Below are 25,040 nucleotides of genomic sequence, written 5' to 3' on the forward strand. Positions count from 1 at the left end.
AGAAACAGAGCCAGCCACAGAAAAAACAGAACTGCAAAGCAGCAACAGGAGGAGAGGGAGAGGAAAAACTACCTCAAACATCCTCATTTCCTCCCTTACCCTACCTATTACCACTGCTTTGCACTAATGGCTTTCCACGATGGACGGGAGGCCACAATGAAGACGGTGGCATCTCCCTGATGACTGATGATGAGGGGCTGGAGAACAAGTATTACAAGGAGCAGCTGAGGGAATTGGGGTTGTTTAGCCTGGAAAAGAGGAGGCTGAGGCTCATCACAGTCTACAACTGCCTGAAAGGAGGTTGTAGTGAGGTGGGTGTTGGTCTCTTCGCCCAAGTGACAGGTGATAGAGAAGAGGGAGTGGCCTCAAGCTGTGCCAGGACACGTTCAGATTGGACATCAGGAAAAATTTCTTCACTGAAAGGGTTCTCGGGCACTGGCAGAGGCTGCCCAGGGCAGTGCTGGAGTCCACATCTCTGGAAGGGTTTAAAAGACGGGTAGTTGGAAGTGCTCAGAGATATGTTTTAGTAGTGGACAGGTACAGTTGCACTTGATCTCAAAGGTCTTTTCCAACCTGGTGATCCTATGATTCTGTTCTATGATTCTATGACCTGCCTCTCTGGACTGCACAAGGGATCATCACAACAAACTCCTACAACCTAATGCTCAGAAAACTGCAACTTAAACATGCTGCTTCTCCCACAGGCTGCAATTCACACTCCGGGAACGGTAGCATACCTAATCCTTCCTTGTCATTAAGGGCTTTCCAAGTCCAGTCTGGCAGCTACGACAGCTTCCAACTGGGAGCCAAGTCACTGCAGCAATATTTACATCCCTTAGCACAGCCGCCCCCAGAGCAGTGCACTGGCCAGTTTGTGCTGAGAAACACTACATCTGGGCTTAAAACCACTGTAGCTCTTTCTGTTCAGAGACCACTGGACCAAAGGGGTTGGCAACGGGGCACGGAATGAAGGGATGAAGATTTCAAAGCAAAAAAGCCGAACTGCCAGGTTAAGGAGAAGCTCTCTGGGTTTCCCCATTCCTTTGTGCCAGTCCGTACCTTGGTGATGAGGCTGCCAATGTAGGGCAGGACACCCCTCGCTGCTAGGTAGACCTTCCAGTGGGCCGGTTTGATGAGCTTCTGGTACAGCGCCAGGTACTCAGCAGCACACTCGCCTGCAATGCTCAGCTCATCCAGGTAGCTGGGAAAGAGCAACACAAGCTGACAACCACTTCACAGCACCAAAAGGTACTCACAGCTCACAGACACCAAAGGAAGAAACAAAAAGCTTACAGGAGCTTTTTATCAAGGAGTGCAGGGATAGGGTTAGGGGGAACAGTTTTCAGCTGCGAGAGATTGAGATGAGATCCTAGGGAGAAATGTTTTGCTGTGAGGGTGGGGAAGCCCTGGCCCAGGTTGTCCAGGGAAGTGGTGGCTGTGCCACTCCTGTAGGTGTTCAAGGCCAGGTTGGATGGGGCTTGGAGCCCCTGATCCAGTGGGAGGTGTCCCTGCCCATGGCAGGGGTTGGAAATGGATGAGCTCTTAGGTCCCTTTCAAGGCAAACCATTCTATGGTTTCACAATATCTATCCTCCCCATCAGCCTCCTAGTTAACAGCATAACTGATATTCATCTGTCCAGCCCTGTTCAATGTCTTTATCAATGACCTGGATGAAGGCATCAAGTGCACCCTTAGCAAGTTTGCAGACGACACGAAGCTGGGTGGAAGTGTTGATCTGCTGGAGGGTTGGGAGGCTCCAAAGGGATCTGAACAGGCTGGACCACTGCGCTGAGTCCAATAGGATGAGGTTTAACAAGACCAAATGCCGGGTGCTGCACTTGGGGCACAAAACCCCTGAGCAGCTCCAGACTAGGAGAAGTCTGGCTGGAAAGTGCCTGGAGGAGAAGGACCTGGGGGTGTTGGTTGACAGCGACTGAACATGAGCCAGCAGTGACCCAGGTGGCCAAGAAGGCCAATGGCATCTTGGCTTGGATCAGAAACGGCGTGGCCAGCAGGGCCAGGGAGGTTCTTCTCCCTCTGGACTCGGCACTGGTGAGACCACTCCTCAAATCCTGGGTTCAGTTCTGGGCCCCTCACCACAAGAAGGATGTTGAGGCTCTGGAGCGAGTCCAGAGAAGAGCAACGAAGCTGGTGAGGGGGCTGCAGAACAAGTCTTAGGAGGAGCGGTTGAGGGAACTGGGGTTGTTTAGCTTTGAGATGAGGAGGCTGAGGGGAGACCTCATTGCTCTCTACAACTACCTGAATGGAAGTTGTACAGAGAAGGGAGCTGGCCTCTTTCTCCCAGGTGATAGGTGACAGGACAAGAGGGAATGACCTCAAGCTCCGCCAGGGTAGGTTCAGACTAGATATCAGGAAAAAATTTTTCACAGAAAGGGTCATTGGGCACTGGAACAGGCTGCCCAGGGAGGTGGTTGAGTCACCATTTCTGGAGGTTTTAAAAGACGAGTAAAAGGTGCTCAGGGTTTAGTGGCAGATAGGAATGGTTGGACTGAATGAATGAACGGTTCATCCTGGAGGTCTTTTCCCACCTGGTGATTATATGATTCTATGATTACTCAATGGCTGAAGTGGCGTTTTGTCCTAAAAAGGAGTTCCTCAACTGCACTACTTGCATCAATTGGGCTAAGTTACACCACTGTAGCTGGAAATGGGTTTGTCCCATTACTTTGCTCTCTAAGAGGCAGAGGAAACGTCTGCACAGCTTAATCAACTTGTTTACCTCTGGTAAAAGCACAGAACGGCGACAGCTTAGTGTCAGGCAGTAAAAAATAAATATGTACCATCCCAGCTCATTAAGTTTTAGAACACAGCCAAAAAAAGGCCTGTGAACCAGGGGTACGGCAGGGAGAGGTGTGAAAAAGTAGGAAGAAGGGAAAGATTCTCATGGGAATTAAAGAAAAATAATGCTGGAGTTGCAAAGTGTGGCAACATGGAAATACCTTGTCAGGAGATCAAGGACCTGCTGTTTGCGGCTGGGAATGGTAGCCAGGGCTTCCACGATCGTACATGCAGCCTGCCTTGCTGCTTGAGTGGCAGGAGTGAACAGCACCTGAGGTGAGAGCATTAAAGGATGGGATCATTCAGTGTGCACAGATAAACTCATGGTATCATAGAAAAAGGCACAGACAGAGCAGGGCAGCTTGGTGCTCTCTTATCTTTCAAACACTTGATTCTGTAAGAATGCCTGCTTTACTCACCATCAGACTATTTAACCAATGCAGGCCACACTCACTGTCACACACAGAAAGGAAAACTTTTGCCCAGCACTTATGAAAATTCAGCAGTCAAAATGCAGCTAAGGAGAGAGGAAGGAGCACTGTGGCAATTAACAGCTCAGAATTAAGAACATTCAGACTAATGGAGAAATGTTTAGATGTAGTATTTTTAAGGGAACAAAGCTGCAAGCCTGACTTGTAACTTGATGCAGTGACAGCCTCTCCAAGTATCACCGCTCTTATTATCTGCAAAGCACATGAACTGCAGCAAATTCCCAGCAATCCCTGACTATTAACTCTGCTGCACCCCATCAGAGCTGCCACCCACATTTACCTGTCGCAGCCAATTATTGTGGCCCAGCTTGAGATCCAGAGGGCAAGTTCTCTTGCCACGGCGACTCATGAACTGTTTCCATTTCCAAACGTATTTTTCTGACAAATAAATCTGGTGAAGCTCAGCTTTGCTGGGTGATTTCCCATCGGCATCTACACCTGCAATATTCATAGAATCAGAGAATGGTTCAGGCTGGAAGAGACCTCCAAGCCCATCCAGTTCCAACCCCTTGCCATGGGCAGGGACACCTCCCACTGGACCAGGGGCTCCAAGCCCCATCCAACCTGGCCTTGAACAATTCCAGGGATAGGGAACCCACCACTTCTCTGAGCAACCTGGGCCACGGCCTCTCCACCCTCATCATGAAGAATTTCTTCCTAATGTCTAATCTAAATCTTCCCCCTTCCTGTTTAAAGCCATTCCCCCTCATCTATCCTTCCAGGCACTTGTAAAAAATCCCTTCCCAGCTTTCCTGGAGCCCCTTTCAATACTGGACGCTGCTATAAGGTCTCCCTGGAGCCTTCTTTTCTCCACACAACTCAAGGGATCTGCCATTGTATTTTTTCCTTCATACTGAAAACTCTTCAAACTCCAGCTGGGAAATGGCTTCTTACTTCTTTCTGCTGCCATTTTCACTTCTACATGGAGCTATGTTCACTTCCAAGACAGAAACAAGTCCCAGAGACTCCAGGGGAACTCAATCAGCTTTTCAGCTGACTGGTAACATTTTAAACAAGCAACAAGTTTCATTTTTGACACTCCCCTGATTATCTCCAGGCTCAGTGTGTTTTCTGCTCAGTGTGTTGCTTCAGGGTCTGAGCAACACAGCCTGGAAAAGACAGTGTTACACTCTCTAAGGTCAACACAGGTAAGTGTGAAGATAGTATCAGATGTCAAAGGACAGAAGCCAACACAACAGAAATACATTCCTTATTCAACCTGGAGGGATGTACACGTTCTTTCAAAAAATTGCCCAAGGTTAAACGCAGAAGGCTACCTCTGGCAGGGAGGCACTTCTTCCAAGCTTCATACGATGCTTTGGGGTCTCTCTTGAGCCACAGCTGAGCTTGTGCATGGATTTCATTGCTGTAAGGCTTCACAGTGGTAAGAGCGTCCACAGGCACATCCTAATAAACAAAAAGTTCCTGTGATTCTTCAGAAAGCCATAGGCTGCTCCCAGAAGAGTAACGACTGTAGGTGAATCACTGGTTGTGTCTGCTCCATGAACAGGTGAAGGCTGCTCTTGGACAAGAGCAGGGTATGCAGTTTCTGTTAGTAATGAATTGAGAAAGAGGCTTCATACCAGCTGCTACTGAAAGATCAGTAAACCCATCTTTGACATCCATCTATGATTATTACATAGCTAGATCAAAGCAGAAACACACCTTCTCCCTCGCAAACACTATCCTAAATTACAATCAAGGTAGAAGCTAACCAATGTAATTTTTATCAAAATTGTAACTCTGTATTTAAAAATCAAAGGTATTTGATTCCATCATATTTGGGTACTACAAAGCTATTGAAAGCACCAAAGTTCAGACCAAAATAACCAAGTCATAGCTTTGAAGTACCTCTTTTCCCATGACTGAGATCAGAGAGGAAAAAAACAAAGCCCTGTTTTAAACAGTAGTGGTCAAAGCCACCAAAGAACAGTAAAAAAAGCAAAGTAGCTACCTGCAAGCTGCAGCCTAAAAAGACAGGAGTCACAAGACTTGTGCTTTCCCGGTAACCGTGAGCAGAAAAAGCAAGCACTGGCTTCCTCACAGTTATTAATCATGGAGATCAGCGTGTCAGACTTCAATCAGCAGATTTCCAGATGCCTTGCTCAGCACCTGTCTAAGGCAGTACCTTGTTTTTCTTGCTGGTTGGAGCAGGTGGCTTGATCAGCTTTTGAAGAATGCGCAGGCACATGAGGGTGATGTTTTCAACAACCACTGGAGTCTTAATATTCACGGCCATCAGGAAGAGACTGAGAGCTGAAAAACAGACATAGACGTGTATGCCAGCATCGGATCTGCAGACAGCACGTGGGAAGTGCTCAGAGTTAGGTAACATCTCATACTCTCAAGCAAAACGATCACGTTCTCATGCATCCATGGATGGAAAACCATTATTTTTCATTACAGCAAGACAAGTCTTCCCATCCTTCCTCTTACTCCTCCATCTTTCTATTTCTCAGCACTCCTGTTTCAAGAAAGGTGCTACTCCAAGACAAAACTACCTGGCACCAACTCCACTTCTCACTCTAATCACAACCTATCTGAGTCAGCATCAGTTCCTGTCCTCAAAATCCTACTACGGTGCATGGACCCAAGCAAAGCACTTTAAAATAAGGCTTTCACAGTAGTCGTTTGAACTCACCACAACGCAACCGAAGCTCCCAGCAGCTGTCTTCCTTTGAGATGGAATCTGTCAGCAGCAACATTTCATACTGGAGGCTGCTAGCCTGTAACACAGACACAAGTTCAAAGGCTTAAGAAGTGCTGGTGTTGCAGCAGTTCTTTTTGCCTTCTGATTTTTAAAAACCACAGGTTCCAAACACATCGATTGAAGTAAATTTAATCCCATGCCCATTTGGGATAACTGGCAACCTCTTTGAGAGCCAAGACAGGCAGAACTGCCTGAAGAAACCTAGGCATACATCTCATCACATAACTTTGTGCTTTGTTTATCCTAATTCCTATCAAGACAAAAAGACCTTCTATTACAAACAGACCATGATAATAGAGAAATGCACTGATTAGAACACACCAGCAGTTGCTGAGGGGCAAAAAAAAGAAATAGGAAAACACTGGACTTTCTCACCAAATCTGGATTTGCCCAGTGTCCCTTCAGAGCTGCAGAAACCTTCCCAATGATTAAGTCGTTCATTTGTTGTGTGGCCTCTGGATTGTCCCTAATTCCAGAAGGAGAAAGAAAACACTGTTACATCATGCTTGTAGTCAATATCAAAAGCCCCTGGGGTTTCGGTTTAGTTGATAACAAATGAACACGCAGTTCCAGTCTGCAGTTTGCTGATCTAAGAGATCTCCCCTATAAAGCGACTCTTTTCCAATCACGCATTTACACAAGTGGGGCTTTCCAGAGTTCACTGGAAATCAGAGGGCCGCAAACAGTGAATCCCACCTAACCTGGTCAGAAGGCACATGAGCTGACGGACCTCCTCCCGCATAGTGGCTGCACCCCGGCGCAAGTTGTAGTCAAAGAGCTCTCGGATAAGGCCCTGGGACACAAGGATATGCCGGATGGCAGAGTTGGTGGCCAAAGCCCGGAGCAGCGTTATGCAGTGTTCGGTGACAGCTGAGGCACAGCCATAGCATTTGGTGGATGATGTGTGGCCACAGCCTAAAACAGACAAGGCACGATACTGGCTGGCAGTAAAGGTGGGCTGGACAGTGGTTCGTGAGGACTTGGTTGCTGCTTCCCTCTGTTGGAGATCATATTCCAGGAGTTCCTTTCGAGAGGCAAACACTTTCTGGAAACACAGAAAAGGAGAAAATAAAGTTGTGGAATTGTGAGGCTCCACATAGTTGCTAATCCCACTCACAGGTTATTTACACAGCATATTTTGTGGACAAACATTTTTAACCACATGACCCGGAACCTAAAATCCATTGTGTCAATGGCAGACGGGAAATCCATTAGAAATCCCAGCCTAAATCCCTGTTACCTGCTCCATTTAAAAGCTGTTTGTGTACATTACATGCAATGAAACACTGGAAATGTGACATATCCATAGTGTTAATGGTAATCATAGTTTTTAAAACTGACTATTTCGTTATTGCCCTGAAAATATGCAGGTGAACACCTATCGTTACCGTTATTGTTAAATGCAGAATAGCAACATCTTACTTTCCATTTCTGATATGCGCCGCATCTGGCGACAGAGGAAAAGGCAAAACCCAAACTCAAGTCAAAGCATGTCATACCTGGATGATTTTGGAAAGCTCATCGAAAGAGTTCTTGCAGTCCCCACAGTACTCCTGGGCTAACTGGAGGATGTACCTGTTCACGCTGGCTGAGGTAGAACTTATCCCTCCACTGCTGCCAGATTCATCCTGGAGCAGAGCAGAAAACAGAACAGAATCATATACGGAGGCTACACACAAAAATAACTCCTGCAGAACGGCATCCAAGTCCAGGGCCTTTCTTTGTTCTTGGCAGTACAAAGGCAATTATCACATCTGCCTAGGGTTCCAGGCAAGATCTGCCTGCCCTGTCTTACCTGGGGCTTTTCAGGAGCTGCCTCGTTCACTTTACACAGAAGGTTTTCCAGCTGCGGTCGGTGTCCCATTAGCTGGTGATACACTCTGTCTGCCTTGTCCAGGAGAGTGTTGATATTTGTTACCGCCTAAGAATAAAAAAGGAAAGGAAACTTTTATATTCAGACACAAGTTTTAGTTCTACAGAACTACAACCACCAACCTCCAAGTCTTCTGCCTCTTTTGCCTTTCACTGGAAAAACCCCATAAATATATTATGATCCTGCCACTTGTGCCCCGAGCACCGCTCTGCTGACACTGTACCCAGCACACTCATCCCTTGGGATAGGCTACATAAGGCAACAGGTTCTTCATTCCTTATCAGGGCTCCTCAGATGGGACGGGAACACACACAGTACAACCCAAATTCACCTCTTGTAGAGCATGGCACAGAGATGCAGAGCTAGAGAGCTGCTTTCATAGAATCACGGAATAGTTTGGGTTGGAAGGGACCTCAAAGCCCATCTAGTTCCAATCCCTGCCATGAACAGGGACACCTCCCACTGCATCAGGGGCTCCAAGCCCCATCCAACCTGGCCTTGAACCCCTCCAGGGATGGGGCAGCCACTCCTGCTCTGGGCAGCCTGGGCCAGGGCCTCTCCTCCCTCACAACAAAACATTTCTCCCTAAGATCTCATCTCAATCTCCCCTCTTTCAGCTTAAAACTGCATCCCTCTCGATCCTATCCCTCCACTCCTTGATCAAGAGCACCTCCCAGCTTTCCTTCACAAACAAAGCACTGAACTGTGTCTTTTGCAAAACTACTTACTGAGTGGAGTAAGATGATAAATAAGGACTGCATTGGTCATTCTGGACATCAGAAAAAAATTCTGAACGTCAGAAAAAAAAAATTTCCACAGAAAGGGTCGTTGGGCACTGGAACAGGCTGCCCAGGGAGGTGGTTGAGTCATCACCCCTGGAGGTATTTAAGACCTAGTGATTCTGTGATTCTGTCAGTGAGAAACACTACTTTCCATGTTACTCCCATGAGGGATGGACCTCTGATGCCACTACACTGCTGACTCGGCCAAGACATACAGCATTTCACTAGTGAATCTCACCTTCTTTCGATCCTCTTCATTTTCTATGGGATCCACTGCACAGCACGGCTTGGCGTACAGCATGAAGTCAAAGCGAGCATATTTACAGAACCCACAGGCATTGCAAAGGAAGGGATCTTTCTCATCATAATTGATGGATCTGAAAGAGAAGCCAGAAAGGCCACAGAATGCAGATAAGCTTTGTCAAAGAAATTGAGGCAATGAAGTAACTGTGAATGGATTCGGAAGGTAAAAGAGGAGGATGGCCCTTAAAACGTCCAACCTACCAAACTGCCCCAGGGGAGCCCCACATGAAATACATGGGTTACGAGAGAATAAAAACCTAAAAAACAGGCAACAAAAAAATCCTTTTAGAAGTGGTGTCACATTCTGGACGGAAAAAGCAGAGGCCGATGTGAACTGGTTCCTAATGATTCCACTTTAAGGCCAGTAATTCCCAGCAGAACATCAGAAAAGGGCCGTTTGCCCTTTGTGAGAACACAGATAAAAGGAAACCATTTTGGTTTGTAAGGTCTAAGCTTTTCATAGCTCCCACTCTTCACCCAGTTGCAGTGGGACCGGCTACACCATTATCCCATTGCAGACAAGAGCTGCACAACTCTAATTAATAGCTCCCATAATTCAGGAAGGGATATGGAAACCTTTCGATGTACCAGTAATCAGATGATCTATGGGAAGAACCTGCTCAACAGCCTGAATCCCATGAAGATTAGAGAGGAATATGGGACAATAAGGGAGGAAGAGATAACAGATAAGGAGATAAAGCCCACAAAAGAGAAGGATTTATAACACTGTAGTGAAAGCTTGCCTAGCGCACAGTAAATTCCACCCTGAGCCCTGCTGTGAATGAGGAGAGCACAACAAAAGCTCTGAACAGACAAGCGAGCACTGTTCGTCTTGGAAGCTAAGCCAGGGATCCTACAGGGAACCCCCCTGCCATCACCTAATTGAACCCCAGCCTTGTGCCCTTCAACAGGCAAGCCCAAAATAACAGAATTTTCTGTTCTAAACTTGATCTGAAACTTCTGCATTCTTCCAGTATTGTCCTATCGGGTTTCCTTTGTTCGCCTGCATTAGCATTAAATCCCTATAAGCCTGTTTTATACTTCTCGACTAATTTGATTGTGCACTTGTATTAACCAGCATCGTGTATTTAAATAGTAGGGTATTTTGTTCAACATCCAACAGGAGCAACAGCACAAGGGTCCTGCAAACCCGCAGTGGTGGCTCTGTGGGGAGGAATGAGGCTGCATTACCTGCACTTGTGGCACTGGTAGACGTTTTCACCACAGTTACCACACACACCCGGGTTGGCCGGGACAGAGGCGCTGCACCGGGGGCACTGCAGGGTCTCCGTGGAAGCCTGGTAATTCTCATAGAAGTCTGCAAATTCGATCATCAGGTTTGAAGCCACGATGGGCAGTGGCAAATCAATCTTCACCTCCGTCTGGCCTGGGGTCAGCTGCACTTTCTTAGCTTTGTGCCAACGAGCCGGCCTGGGAAAAGGAAAGAAAGCAGCGGCGTGTTTCTGTGGGGAAGTGCCCTTCCTGCCCGTGTAGGAAGAGAAGCCAAACGCAGCCGTCTCAGCTCCAAATCTACTTTAAATGGGATGAATGGAGAGCAGTTCTAGGATTCGTTTCCTTAGCTTCTGTATTGACATGATATGTAGCCAGAAATACATTTTAAGCCTTTATCCTCTTCATAGAGAGACTGTTTGGGATTAAAGAGCTGGTGATGCTTCATGGAAAAACTTTAATTCTACAGACATTTTCTAGGGATTTTCACCTCCATTTTTTTATTAGTAAGGACATTTGCATGAAAACAGGATATTTATTTCTAAAGATCTCATCTGCTCCCACTGCTTATTCTCAACCTGAAGTCAGAATCCTCTCTTTGTGACATCATAATCCTCTCCACAGCAGCCACTCGTGATGTCACAGAGGATTAAGACTTCAAATAAGCGGCAGGCACAGATTAATCCCTAAGCCAAAGAGATCTGATTCTGGTGAGAGCATCTCAAGAAGTAAGAAGGAAAGCATATAAACAGAACTGGCTCCAGACTGAGCAATGTATTGAAAAGGAGCCATTTTTGTGGGCAAAGCAGCAGCCGAGAGTCAGGCCATTAAAACTTCTGGTTTTAATTCCACTACATGGCTTCAAACAAGCAGTGTTAATGCTTTCTGTGTTTCTGGAGATGCTGCAAGGTCCAAATACCTCTCCAAGTCAAACTCTCCAGGAGGTGCTCTTGATATTAATACTGCTTTCCACACAATTAAGTTTCGTGCTTAAAACTGAGCCTGTAAGAACTTGGCATACACAAATATTAGAGGTGTATTTAAAGCTCTAGGTGAAACCTGGATCCTCTCTTCAATAATTTATTTTAGGAGACTCGGAACAACCCTACCCAATGCTGATGGTAACGGCCTAAGAAGGAATGTTAGCTAAAATGAGAAGCCAGACACTTCAGCAGAGATCACAATGTCAGAGACTTGCACACAAAAAAAAAGGGTGAACATACTTGTTTTTCAGCTCCACTATGGCTTGCACTGTCCGGTTGTTGTAATAGAGGTTGATGGTTCGGACCATCTTGGTCCGTTTGAGGTCTCCTATCTTCACTGTCACCTTGCTGATGGTGTGGCTGCCGATTAGTTTTACCACTTGCTGGGTGGTAGTGTAGCGTGTGTCCACTTTGATGGAGGAGAGCTTGATGTGCTGAGAAGACAAAAATAAGGACACACTGCATCCCCAAAAACCTAGAAATGCAGCAAATGGCACTGCTGTAAACAGCTGGGAAACGGAAAGGGTTTAAGAACAGTAGTTACTTACACAGAAGGGCACCTCCGGATTGTTGCAGACAAGGCAAGGATCGCTCTCCAGGTAATAGCCATCAAATTCCACCAGCCCAGACAATGTGCTGGAATGAGGGGAAGAACACTGACATATGGAATCTGGCATTCACTGTGTTTTAAACACAAGCCACTGATCAGAATGGGTTTAGTTTACTCCTAGTCCTCAGTCTCAGACTGCTTAACAGAACAATGTAATGCAGGTTGAAACTGATTGTTTTTCACTTGGCAGCATTATCAGTCTAATCACCAACAGCCATGGTACGACTAAGCGCGTAACACTCAATTCTGCAAGTCCATACACCAAAATTGTTCCTTGCTTTGTTACATTTACTGAAAATTAAAGCAAAAAAGTTAAACCCAAACTGCTGACAGCACACAGAACGTCACGTTTTTCAGACAGTAGAAAGGAATCTGCTCCTCTCCCAGGCCGGCTGCGGCAAACATGCAACCTCATCAGGGGTTCTGCCTCTACCACAGTTGTGTTAGAATTGTGTGTTCCCCTTCTGCCCAAAAGCTCCTTCAGTGAAAGGGATCAAAGTCAGGAGTCACTCACTTGTAAATGTTGGAGTTGGGATGGTTGGTGAGAATGTGGTTCTGAGTCCGGAGGATCTCCACGGCCTTCTGTGAGTATTCCTTCAACTGAAACACAGTTAAGAAAACGTTCTCTTCTCAATGATTTTTCTTTTTTATTCTCATCTCGTGGGGCTCCAGGTCCCGCAGAAGATGCACACGCAATACCCACAAGGAATTATGTGGTAAAATCATTACTCAGGAATGTAAATGATCCTAAAATTAGACCCTTGCCACAATAACAGTGCTATTTGTCGGGCAATCACTGCAAATGCCTGCTAAGATCCGTAAGGCATTCCCAGCTCTTTAATTATACACATATTGCTCTTCTCTGGACTCACTCCAGAGCCTCAACATCCTTCGTGTGGTGAGGGACCCGGAAATGAATCCAGGATTCAAGGAGTGGTCTCACCAGGGCCGAGTACAGAGGGAGAAGAACCTCCCTGGACCTGCTGGTCATGCCATTTCTGATACAAGCCAGGATGCCATTTGCCTTTTTGGCCACCTGCGCCACTGCTGGCTCATGTTCAGTCGCTGTCAACCAACACCCCCAGGTCGAGCCTATTCAGATCCCTTTGGAGCCTCCCTACCCTCCAGTAGATCGACACTTCCACCCAGCTTAATGTCATCTGCAAACTTGCTAAGGGTGCACTCGATGCCTTCCTCCAGGTCATTGATAAAGACATTGAACAGGGCTGGACCCAGCACTGAGCCCTGGAGACACCACTTGCAACTGGCCTCCATGCACATATCAGCACGTCTAGATTACTTCTTCAAAAGCCCACTGGTCCCCTAGGAAATCCCAGCACTTCCTTTGTTCAAAAGTTGTGGTTACAGAAGACTTCTAGGAGCCGAGATATCAAAAATCTATGAATTAGAGCTGGCAGATAAATCTACGTTCCCACAAAGGCTTCCTGTGGGAAAGAAGTTTTCTTCTAAATGAAAAAAAAAAACCAACCCAAAATGCACAGAAAACCCAAAGCAATAAAACAAAAAACTCCACATTGCCCAGTTCTTTAAAGACCCCTTTGAGGCCTTTTTTAACATTCAAATTTAGGAAACAAAATTAACTTCCACCAGAAGCCCTTTCGACAGGAAATCTGTCCCAGCACAAACATAATTCATGGGAAGAAGCAGGGCCTGGGATGCTGCATCCCTGTTTCAGAACAACCCCATACCTTTTTCTCAGTCTGCTGCGTTTTCAGAGAGAAGTATCCCAGGAGATCTACAAACTGGGCAGCCTTCCTTCCGTAGGCTGGGAGCTCTGGCCAGATTGACCACATGAGATCCAGAAGTAATTCCTGCTGCGACTTGTTAGAGTTCCTGTTGGATGCATTACACATCAACCAGGCTATTAAAGATAGCGAGGTTTTATTCACAAGGCAAATACATGCTACAGTTGGCCGAACTTGGGAACCACTATCTTGCTATACATCAGTGTTTGTAGAGTTACATCTCATCACTTCTTGCCACCAGCTGTTTTCCAGTGCTTTCTGAAGCAGCTGTCTTGCAACAACTGAAGAATCCAGGAGTTCAGCATCCCAGAGGGTGCCTTTCCCTACATAACTCCAACCTTTTCAGCCGTGTGAGCCTGTATCTGCCTCAAAGTCAGTCACCCACAAACACCTACTCACAAAGATGTCAGGACCCAGATTCTGCAGACAGAAATATCATGCTTCTGGCAGATGATAACTCAAGCTGTTCAGTAACAAATAAGTCACAACTACCCCCAGCCCCAATAACTGCAATACTGTGAGCAATTCAAGGGGATGCAATCATCTGCAAAGTTCCAGCACCCTTAAGGACAGAGGCTCAAGCACAAAATCTTACGTAAGGACAGGGTGCTTCATCACTAAGCTGAGACTGGCAGAGAAGAGCCAGGTCCAAGGCTCCCTCCCAGCTCACCTGTAGATGTGGAGCGCGAGGCAGTGCGCCTGCCACCGCACGGAGGATGAGTTGGACTCCAGCAGGAAGCAGCGCAGGAACTGAATGAGGGTCTCCTTATCGGCAAACTTGTTCAGCTGGTTCACCAGAGCTGTGCACAGCTGGTCTTCCTGACTGCCCGAGCTCTCGCCTAGGGGACAACAGGTGACAGAAGGAAGACAGAGTTAAGATCAGATGAATGGGGTACCTCACAGGCAGGCTGGCTTCTTATTTTATAGGTCATGCAGTGAGGACAATGGGGTCAAATCTGTGTTTCAGGCAAAAAGCGAGTTTAACATTCTTTTCTCTTTCCAAAAATATAACCTAGTACTCCTGCTAGCACAGAGGAAAACTGCTGCAATACTTACCAGTAAGGACATGAGAAACGCGCCACACATCCCGACAAAAAGAAACTGCTCAGCCACAGAGCAGTGAATAGACTCACAGAGAACCATCTGGCAGAGAATGCCAAAATGGCTCCTTGAAGAAAAGCCAAGAGAGAATTTATGCTCATGACTTCTATAGGAAAGCTTAATTACTTTCCCAGGACTCTGGATATTCATTAAGCAGCAGCCCTGGCTCCAACAGCGCTTACACATCAGACAGCGGCAACATGTCTGAACGTAATCATTGAAGAGCAGAGCTAACTGGGTGTGCATCTCCACCACTTGTGTTAATCCCCATGAGCGTTTCAACCTCCTCCAACCCAGGACAGGCAAATTTGCTGGGAGCTGCTTCATCACTAGAGTAGGTCACTCCCCTTAGACAACTTAAAGCCCACTCAAGTTAATAAATACTCCCAGTGGGTTTGGGATATACTCAGCACTTACTCAGCCCCAGTTCTTAAGACTTCCTCTTTGCCCCTCTCCAATTTACATATGTTAAAACTGCTCTTCTTTCCTAATTGTTGATGTAGTCTGCAAATGCCCTCACCATGATCCATGACTGTTTCACAGCACTGGTATTTATCACAAGGAGAAGCAAGCAGTTCTCTTTAAACAGAATAAGGAAAGCTGAGAGGCCAGGCTTCATCCCTACAACCACCACAGAGAAGCGCACAGCTGCCGCTCACCCTCTCGCTCCTTTTCCTTTTCCTCTTTCTTGCTCTTTTTCGTGGAGGATTTGCTCTGTGTTGCTGGCTGCCCTGAGCCTGATGCAGCAGGAGCAGAGGCAGAAGAGGTGCTGGACGATCCAGAGGATGAAGCCATAGACAGCACTTTGCTGCCACACAGAGCACAAGAGAGCAGTTGCAGGAGAACTGGCGACACTCCCTCATCCACCAGGAAGCTGACTTGAAGGAGGAAATAGAGAACCGCTGGGGAGGAAAGAAGAAATTCTTTAAAAGCCTAAACTTAAAAAATGGCAAGCAAAAAATCTCAAACCTAAAACAAGAATTCCTCAAACGTGACAAAGACCATCCCACAAACTCACAGAAGCTTCCTGCCCTCAACTACAGAAGTGCTAACACTTGAGTACACCAAAGTTAAGGGTTTCATCCCAAACTGCACAATGGAACAAGAGCAGCGTAAACAAGAGAACACAGATCTCCTCTTCCTTTAAGTTATCCATTGCACCATATTCCTAAGGAACAGATGCAATAAGAGATCTGTGTTCTCTTGTTTACACTGCTTTTGCATCTATAACTAGTGCAATTAGAGCACTGTGATAATTAGTATGTTTCCAGTAGCTCAGGCCTACGCAAAACTCTCAGCTGTCCTTCCTTCTTCTCTGCTCCGCTTTCTCATCTGAGAAGTCCCAACTCAAATCACAACATGCAATGCATCCCCCCTCCTCCCTCCAATACTTCCACAGAAAGAACTCACAGTCATCTTTAATGCAGAATTTCTGCCAGTTCACAGTTCGCTGTGTGGCAATCTCTGCACAAGCCTTTAAATGTTCCATCTGAAAGGCACAACGGGACAGGATTAAACACTGTGTCGGTATTTCTGTTAACAACTTCTCACATAAATGCAACACACACTCTTTCCTAGGACAGTGGCATGCTCTTCCTTACCAAGCTGATCAACGTATCATACTGCAGGGCAGAGCCTGAACTTGCTGTGACCACACTGGCACGAAGGAAAATGCCTTGTTCTTCCAGCAGCTTTTTGATTCCACGAACATGGGAGTCCAACGTGTGAAGGTCTCTGAGCTGGCGGTATTTATCCTTTGATCCGCAGATGAAGAGCAAAAGCTTACGGACTTGGCGGCGCACAAATGGAGTCTGCTGGATCATCAGGTACTAGCAAAGAAAAGCTCATAAAATCAGCACTGTGAACTCACCAGTAAGCACCTTGCACCAACAAATGTAGGATGCGTTTTCTTACAAAAAAAAGAAGATATAGGAAATGCATTACAGAGCCTATTAGCTTTAAGGTATTGGAACATCACCCGTAAAAGCAAGCCACTGGCAGAAGAAACACTGCACAGCAACACTGCAGCATCCTGAGCTGCGGAGAACTGCTTCAGAAAACCACTCTTTGTCGTCTGTGACCTCAAATAAAAAGCTGGTCAAGCCTAATCAAGAACTCCTTCCCCAAACCTGTGCAAATGTAAGATAATCTCAAGTAGGAAGCTATACAACCAAAGGACTGAAAAGATACACTCTAAAATCTTACTGATCCATCTATAGTCCTTGGTAAGGACTAAGTTAAGCACCAACAGCAGAGCATGTTACACTGCACCACCTCAGAGAAGGTTTTCTATTGAAGTTTTCTGGCAGCAAACATTGAGTTAGAGGAAATAATTACAATCTTATCTTCCATGTATGCTTTCCTATAGATTCCTGTCCAACAGGAGTAAAACAAAGCCAAGACTTCACCTTTTATCCAGAGGAAGAAGATCTGAGATCAGTCCTACAAAAGATCATCCCTCCCAGGAAGGGTAACGTGACTGGAATTTTTCTGTTAAAGCCTGTAGATGTATCCTGTTTCACTTACCTCGGACAAGAAGTAGAACCAAGAGTGATCAAAGATGGGAGGTGGGATGCGGGAGTTTGTGTCTGCAATCTTCTTGATCTGATAGGGCAGCCGCAGTACCATCTCCGTCAGGAGCTGTGTGTAGGCCTCAAAAACATCTGCAGCATGACCCTGAAAGCAAGAGCAACCCATCAAGCTCTGGGGCTGGACGCTGCTAGTGTGGTGTCCTGACAGGCTACAGGGTATGATCTTTGATGTCCTAGAAACAAAACTCTTCTGCACCTTTGTGGCCAGAACACCTCCTGACTGACAAATAAAAATAACACAACAAACCTGCATGAGGACTTTAACTAGACAGAATAGAATAGAATCATAGAATAACCAGGTTGGAAGAGACCCACCGGATCATCGAGTCCAACCATTCTTATCAAACACTAACCCATGCCCCTTAGCACCTCGTCCACCCAAGCCTTAAACACCTCGAGGGAAGGTGACTCAACCCCCTCCCTGGGCAGCCTGTTCCAGTGCCCAATGACCCTTTCTGTGAAGAATTTTTTCCTAATGTCCAGCCTAAACCTCCCCTGCTGGAGCTTGAGGCCATTTCCTCTTGTCCTGTGCCCTGTCACTCGGGAGAAGAGGCCAGCTCCCTTCCCCTCTATGACCTCCTTTCAGGCAGTTGTAGAGAGCAGTAAGGTCTCCCCTCAGCCTCCTCGTCTCAAAGCTAAACAAGCCCCAGCTCCCTCAGTCGCTCCTCATAAGGCCTGTTCTGCAGCCCCCTCACCAGCTTTGTTGCTCTTCTCTGGACTCGCTCCAGAGCCTCAACATCCTTCTTGTGGTGAGGGGCCCAGAACTGACCCCAGGATTCAAGGAGCGGTCTCACCAGTGCCCAGTCCAGAGGGAGAAGAACCTCCCTGGACCTGCTGGCCACGCTGTTTCTGATCCAAGCCAAGATGCCACTGGCCTTCTTGGCCACCTGGGCCACTGATGGCTCATGTTCAGTTGCTGTCACCAACACCCCCAGGTCTTTTTCTCCCTCAGGCAGCTTTCTTGACAGACCTCTCCTAGTCTGGAGCTGCTCAGGGTTGTTGTGCCCCAAGTGCAGCACCCGGCATTTGGCCTTGTTAAACCTCATCCCATTGGACTCTGCCCAACGGTCCAGCCTGTTCAGATCCCTTTGGAGCCTCCTTGTCCCCCACCAGATCCAGCTTCCACCCAGCTTAGTGTCATCCACAAACTTGCTAAGGGTGCACTCGATGCCTTCATCCAGGTCATTGATAAAGACACTGAACAGGGCTGGACCCAGCACTGAGCCCTGGGGAACCCCACTTGTCACTGGCCTCCAGCTGGATTTCACACCATTTCCCACCACTCTCTGGCCCCTCCAGCCAACCAGTTTTCCACCCAGGAGAGTGTGCGCCTGGCCAGGCCAGAGGTGACAGTTTCTCAAGCAGAATGCTGGGAGAAACTGTGTCAAAGGCTTTACTGAAGTCCAAGAAGATACATCCACAGCCTCTCCCTCATCCAGCAGCTGAGTCACTTTGTCATAGAAGACGATCAGGTTAGTTTGGCAAGACCTGCCTTTTGTGAACCTGTGTTGACTGGGCCTGATCACCCAGTTCTCTTGCACATGCTTCATGATAGCACTCAAGATCACCTGCTCCATGACTTTCCCTGGCACTGAGGTCAGACTGACAGGCCTGGAGTTCCCTGGATCCTCCCTGCGACCCTTCTTGTAGATGGGCACAAAATGGGCACAGTGGTTGAACTGGTCTAGGATCGGGTGTGGAATTCCCACTGACAGTCAGCCTTCCTCGCTACAAGAAGTTGCGGTGGTTCAGAAATTCTGCCTGTCAAACAAAAGGAGTCATGCAATGGAGCAGCTTCCCTTCCAGAAGACTGACAACAACCAGGAACAGCAACAGCAGCTCCACAGAACCACCTGGTTTAGGTGTGCAACGATAGATACATCGAGGCGGGCCTGCTCCAAGAGAACTCAGAGCAATTCTAGTTGTATGTACACACTAAAAGAACCAATTTTAATTGCACTACGAAGGGAAAACCGGTTCTGAAAAGATGCTTTTACCTGGCTTTGTGCAACAGCCTTTCACTGCAGGCTGTGTAGAGCTAACAGCATAGGGCAGGACTCACCTTTACATACTGGCGGAGGAAAAAAGGGCTCATGTCAGGTGGAGAAGAAGTAGTGTGAGGCTTCAGGAGCTGGCTGGTGGCTACAGGCTCCTCGTCATTCTGTTGGCTCTTCCAGTACTCCAGCAAGGACTTCAGCACATGCAGACAGTAGTCAACAGCACCAGAGCTCAGTAACGCAGCTGCAGTGGCACTGGAGATGAGGGAGGAAGACTGAAACAAAGAGGAGCTGGGTTATCAGAGCACCTGAGAAGTAACAGGCCGGAGAAGCAAGGGACACTGCGAGAATCCAAGAACAGTCACTGACAGCAGGGATAAGAGAGCAGGGTTTTACGAAACTTTACAGGCAGCTTTTAAGTTTGAGGTTTGTTTGAGGTTGGGCTTTTTGGGTTTTTGTGTTTATGAAAAGCAACTCCAATATTTACAGAGACTCTTTTGAACAAGCGCTTAGTAAAGGAAAACAAATAAAATCTCCTCTTAAGTCTAATCTCCCCTCGACACATGTGCCAGAGGCCACTCTGCTATGGATTAGACGACAAGGGCTTTTTTTCCTTCTTTCCCCCCCACCCCCTTCTTATTTTGTTTTTGAAAGTTGGGATTTCTGTTTGCTGATCTGGGATTTGGCCAGCTGGGGGTGAATTCTGGTAGAGAAAGAGTCCCTGTTGCAGCCGCCGCTCAGAGGCTCTGCTCCACCCAGGTATTGCTCCACCTGCATTCTGCAAGACGATGAGCTTTGATTTCTGTGGGAAGCTCAAGTGAATAACAAAGGCTGGAGAAAAAGCTACTGTAAATAAAACTATTAAAGCAGCCCTGTAAATCCAAACAAACCCCACAGCTCATAAGCTCATTAAAATTTGATGCAGTTCAGACTAAATTTTTTAACCTCTATGCTTTTTTATTAATCTCCTTCCCACCACACATACTGCTTTTTATGCCTTATTACTGTACCTTTTAGCAACAAATATCTAAGGAATCCTCTTAGTGACTTTTACGTTGACACAGCAGCATATTGCTTTCCAATAATCACATTACAAATCCTCTTTAACCCCTTCAGCACCGGCACAATGCATGGAAAAAAACTGCTAGAACCTCATTAATGTGCTGCCCTTAGCTCAGTCAGAAACCACATACGAAACAAGTGAATCCTGTTGTTTTCATGCGTCCAATTCCTCCATTCTAAGTTTCAGCAAAGGTCTTTTTCCACAGGAGTCAAATAACACCACAAATTCCTCATACATTTTTCCAAAACACTTTTAGCTGCTCTTCCGGTTTAGACCAACTATTTCAGTTAGCAGCTTTCAGACCATCTTTGATGAACAAAAGTCCCCCCATCACATCATGCCCCAACAAAGCAATTTTAATAATGTACCTCACAAATGGAAGACTTGGATCCTGACTTAGTTCTGGACATAAACACGCTAAGCAGCCTCATGACCACCAGGTGCACTTCATTCACAGGAGAGCGCTCATTTTTCTTAGACACATCCTGCAAGAAGAGAACTTGCTTGCTTGCTTACAGAGCTGGGCACAACATCCTAAGCATCTACATTGCAGTGCTCTGACCCTCACAAAGTACTTCTAATTCAAGCTCAATATTATATTCTTCAACATAAGGTTATACAGTGGCCTGGATGCCAGAGAACTGTATTACATAAATGAAAAGGGATGTGTGTCAATTATGCACCACTGATCATGCCTGGTTTAAGAGTTTAATTCAAGGAAAACAAATTTTCATCTGCTTGCAGATGCCAGAACCAGGAAGCACTGACAGTTCCCACTCCTGTCGTTTCTACATTATGTGAAGTGAGTCAAGAGAAATTAACTGCCTGAACACATCAATACAGCAATGTGTTTAATTCCTGCATGGGAAGAAGCCTTGGCTAGAAGAAGCAACTCAAGGAGTGTGTGCTCACACCACAGCTCACCTTTTTGTCCATGCACAGCTCTGCAATCAGTTGGGATAGCAGGTTATCTAAAGCTCCCTTGTCTTTCTCATCATCTCCATCAAGGTCTGTTGTAAGCATCAGAATAACCTGGGAATCAATGTCAGAGAATCAAAAGGCTTCAGATTTTTAACATAATTACAGATTATCTTTTACAAAACCCTGCAGATTTTATCTTGATTAATTTATGTTCTTTCCCAAACTGCACCATCATGCCCTGCTAGGAACATTCAATATAAATCCAAAAGACCCTCCCAAATACATCAGGGTTTGAGGATTTTAGCCCTTAGGCTCATCACCAACTAACACCACACTGAGAAAGGGTCTGCAGCTGGCAAAAATCTGTGGGTAATGATCAAAGGACTGGAAAACCTTCCCTGTGAAGAGAGGCTGAGACAGTTGAGGATGTTCAACTTGAAGAAGAGAAGGCTCCAAGGAGACCTTATTGCAGCCTTTCAGTACTTAAAAGGAGGCTTATAAGAAAAATGGGCAAAAACTTTTTAGAAGGGCCTGTAGCAATAGGACAAGGGGGAATGGGTTTAAACTAAGAGAAGAAGTATAGACTAGATCTTAGGAAGAAATTTTTTATGCTGAGGGCAGGGAGGCCCTGGCCCAGGTTACCCAAAGAGGTGGTGGATGTCCCTGGAAACATTCAAGACCAGACTGGATGAGGCTCTGAGCAACCTGATCCACTGGGGGGTGTCCCAGCTCACCACAGGATGGTTGGACTGGATGACAATTATGGCCCCTTCCAACCCAAAACATTCTATGATTCTATGAATCCTGTGCAACTGAGCAAATGCTTCAGAGCTAGACTCACACTCTGTGACTGGGCAAGAAAGAGAAAGGGGAAAATACTTGCAAACAGAAACCTGGCAGTAGTAGTGATGAACTGTTTTGTTCAGGCTTAACTCTTGAGCCCTCCTCAGTTACCTGCATATAAGGAATGGCCCGGACTCCTCCAACATTCCTCAGCTGAGGCAGGTTTTGTAGGAGCCTCTCCAACAACATCAGTCGGACCATATGCAGCCTGAGAAGTCAAAAGCCAGAAATGAGAACTGAAGGACTTGAGACACATCACAAGAAACATTAGGCTCAGCAGGATTATCAACAGAGTGCCGCAATTTACCACAAAAAATGAGAGAAGAAAACCCAGCGCCATTAAATCAGCAGAGACAGGAGTGGACTCCCACAGACTTTAGTCAAGCAATGCCAAAGATGCAGAGCAACTTTAACAACAGCCATTTCTCTTCACTTCAGAACTATGCTGCCTACCACCATGGCTAGTTGCAGAATTCAATTGCCTAGAAAGAAACTACAAACCAGTTCCAAACTGCACTGTAGAAATGACTGAGCATCTGTTCCCTCAGCACAAAAAACTGCAGATCTCTCCAAAGAGCTTCGCACTCCTGCACATACTTTTGCCTAGTGCAGAATTCCACAAACTCCCAAAGCACAGATTTCAGTGACTCCTCTCTTTACTGCACTCACATAGGATTGTTTCATCTCTTTGTACAGGTGGCAGTTCCATGGGGGACACACTAGGTATGTGTAACATGTCCCAAGGTGACTGCACACAGGGAGGCATTTTCCAGTGGCGTGGTTTGCTCCATTCTTGGTTTCTGACCTGTGATTTTTGCAGTCCAACAGAGGCACAGATCATACTCCATGAACTCAGCATCTTTAGCCTACTTATGTACAAACAATGACACTGCACAGCACACGCGCTGTTCCTGAAGAGGAACACAAGCCCCTTGCCTGTTGCTGGTGTGGACGTCTCCCTCTGTCTCCCCTTCCCCTTCTGAACCATCTCCCTCTTGCTGCCCTGTGGTAGTGCTGATGGCACCTGTGCTCGAGCTGATGCTGCCTGGGCCAGCGGGATGGCCCTCGGCTGTCGTGTCCCCATAGGCGCTGCTACGGCCAGACACTGGAAAAAGAAAAAGGGAAAGGCAACATCAGCACAACTGAACATGTCTACATCCTAGCAATCAATGCAGCTGGACTATCCTTTGAAGATATGGTTCTAAGGAGACAGAGTCATTTGTCATCTTCATAAAGGTAAAGGCAGTCATTGCTACGGGTGCAGCTCAGCATCCTCAGCACTGTTCTGTTTGCCAATATCATCTTGACAGCCCAAACTGCACTGGTTCCACAGCAGTTATTTAAACCAATTCAGAAACGGAGCGTTACACACAGGATGGGCGCATGGATACCATGATTTTATAAAAGCCTAATTAGTTTTAGCTGAGTATCAGTCCCAAGAAAAAAAAAAAAGGGAGAGAAATTATTTCTATCCTATCCAGACCTATCCAGCAATAGAATGAATTTTTTCAGTCTTGCTCTAGGCTTCTGCATACTGCTATTACAGGCTAGCAGAGACCACTCCAGACTCCACACTTCTAGAGAACTACAGCAAGCAAGAAAATATCCAGTCTGCATGGCACCTTTGCAGTAACTATAAAATAAGGCATGGCAGCATCGAGTCAGAACCATTGTCTTCTTTGACAGGGATTACCCACCCCTCTCACTCTGGTAAAGCCTGGTTACAGCAGAAAACAGAGGTACAGCAGGAGACAGCCTGCCCTCCTGTTGCAGGAGAGGGCCCTCCTAGTGCAGTAGGAGACACTCACCACTGTGCTCACCGGCCACAGAGTCCACTGCGCTGCCACCGCTTTCAGAGCCCACACTCCCACCGTGGTCCGCAGGGGAAGTCCGAAGAGTTGAGCCATCCGTTGCAGCTGTGCTGCCCTCATCGTCAGACGCTGGAGCTAAGAGAATAAAGAGAGCTGTTACAAGTAAAAACACTGTCTGGATTGAACTTCAAAAGAAGCACATGCTATAAAAGAAAAGCCATGAATATTTGTCTTTGTGGTTTTGTGTCATTTTCAACTACAAATCAAAACCCAGAAGTGCCCGTCAGTACATTCAGGTCTGCTAAAAGCAGGGTTTGGGAAACACCCCGAGAAAGAAACCTTCTCATCAAACAGACAATCATGCAAGATATTTTAAGAATGAGGCCTGGTTGATTATAAAAGCAAAGGAAATACAGTTCTTGGCATATTTTGCCTGCCTCTTAAAACAGAGGAGGAAATAACCTCCTTGGAATCGGGGAAAGTTCATAAATATGCTATCAAAAATGCATGAAGCCAACAGTAACAACTGGCTCTTCAAAATTCTATTTATAAGTAAATTTTAAGCCACTATTTAGGTCAAAAACAAGCAAATTTGATTCCTTGCAGTGAACAGTTACCTGATGCTGTGGTATCAGAAAGCGTTCCGGCATCAAGAGAAGAAGAGCTGGGTGCTTGCCCAGACAGTCCTAAGCTCTGAAGCCCAAGCGCACTACTGCTGCTCCCTGCAAAAAAAAATATAAGTCTCTTTCTATGACAGAACTATCTTTACTTTGTCCTTCTCTACACATTTCATAGTTCTACCACCTTTGCTTTGTTGGTGCTGACATCAACAGCTTCTGCTCCGTTTCCTTCCCTGCTTCTCTACATCTTATTTACCTTTTTGACTGCCAATAATGCCAAAATCTCACCTTGCTGATCTTGTTGCAGGCTCAGGGCAATGGCCAATTCCACCATGGTTTCATCATCCGCATCTGGAGGAATATCCAGCATAGGAGGGAATCCCTCTGCTCCAGCCAGAAGAGCCTCCAGGGGAGAAGGGTTCCCATTATTCACATTCTCAGAAGTCTCCAGAACCATAGATTCAGACTACAGAGAGGAAACACAGCAAGAACTTTCACCAAACCACAACCAGCTAAGGGACCATAACTAAATGAAACTCAAGTATC

General features: G+C 46.4%; 2 protein-coding genes across 6 annotated transcripts in view; one reads left to right on the forward strand and one right to left on the reverse strand.

Annotated features, from left to right (window-relative positions):
* The window catches only part of MICOS10 (mitochondrial contact site and cristae organizing system subunit 10), a 285,369-nt gene that overhangs the window by 91,004 nt on the left and 169,325 nt on the right, over nt 1-25,040 (forward strand). The gene's annotated exons all lie outside the window — the stretch shown is intronic.
* The window catches only part of UBR4 (ubiquitin protein ligase E3 component n-recognin 4), a 90,667-nt gene that overhangs the window by 24,576 nt on the left and 41,051 nt on the right, over nt 1-25,040 (reverse strand). For 2 of the 5 annotated variants that reach the window (XM_069874441.1, XM_069874437.1), the window contains 29 exons: nt 24,783-24,960; nt 24,492-24,596; nt 23,872-24,009; nt 23,000-23,168; nt 22,175-22,271; nt 21,224-21,331; nt 20,668-20,784; nt 19,302-19,511; nt 17,175-17,324; nt 16,250-16,477; nt 16,059-16,137; nt 15,308-15,550; nt 14,218-14,386; nt 13,491-13,635; nt 12,296-12,381; nt 11,720-11,807; nt 11,412-11,605; nt 10,150-10,389; nt 8,894-9,032; nt 7,796-7,921; nt 7,500-7,628; nt 6,702-7,045; nt 6,376-6,466; nt 5,932-6,016; nt 5,419-5,546; nt 4,568-4,697; nt 3,571-3,728; nt 2,961-3,070; nt 1,060-1,201 (listed from right to left, as the gene is read on the reverse strand). In XM_069874441.1, coding sequence (XP_069730542.1) covers nt 1,060-1,201; nt 2,961-3,070; nt 3,571-3,728; nt 4,568-4,697; nt 5,419-5,546; nt 5,932-6,016; nt 6,376-6,466; nt 6,702-7,045; nt 7,500-7,628; nt 7,796-7,921; nt 8,894-9,032; nt 10,150-10,389; nt 11,412-11,605; nt 11,720-11,807; nt 12,296-12,381; nt 13,491-13,635; nt 14,218-14,386; nt 15,308-15,550; nt 16,059-16,137; nt 16,250-16,477; nt 17,175-17,324; nt 19,302-19,511; nt 20,668-20,784; nt 21,224-21,331; nt 22,175-22,271; nt 23,000-23,168; nt 23,872-24,009; nt 24,492-24,596; nt 24,783-24,960 — 4,326 coding nt within the window. Of the gene's footprint in view, nt 1-1,059; nt 1,202-2,960; nt 3,071-3,570; nt 3,729-4,567; nt 4,698-5,418; nt 5,547-5,931; nt 6,017-6,375; nt 6,467-6,701; nt 7,046-7,499; nt 7,629-7,795; nt 7,922-8,893; nt 9,033-10,149; nt 10,390-11,411; nt 11,606-11,719; nt 11,808-12,295; nt 12,382-13,490; nt 13,636-14,217; nt 14,387-15,307; nt 15,551-16,058; nt 16,138-16,249; nt 16,478-17,174; nt 17,325-19,301; nt 19,512-20,667; nt 20,785-21,223; nt 21,332-22,174; nt 22,272-22,999; nt 23,169-23,871; nt 24,028-24,491; nt 24,597-24,782; nt 24,961-25,040 lie in introns of all 5 variants that reach the window. The other 3 variants (XM_069874440.1, XM_069874442.1, XM_069874438.1) reach the window with 2 other exon arrangements.

The sequence above is a fragment of the Phaenicophaeus curvirostris genome, chromosome 22 (genome assembly GCF_032191515.1).
Source record: "Phaenicophaeus curvirostris isolate KB17595 chromosome 22, BPBGC_Pcur_1.0, whole genome shotgun sequence".
In the NCBI taxonomy this organism is placed as follows: domain Eukaryota; kingdom Metazoa; phylum Chordata; class Aves; order Cuculiformes; family Cuculidae; genus Phaenicophaeus; species Phaenicophaeus curvirostris.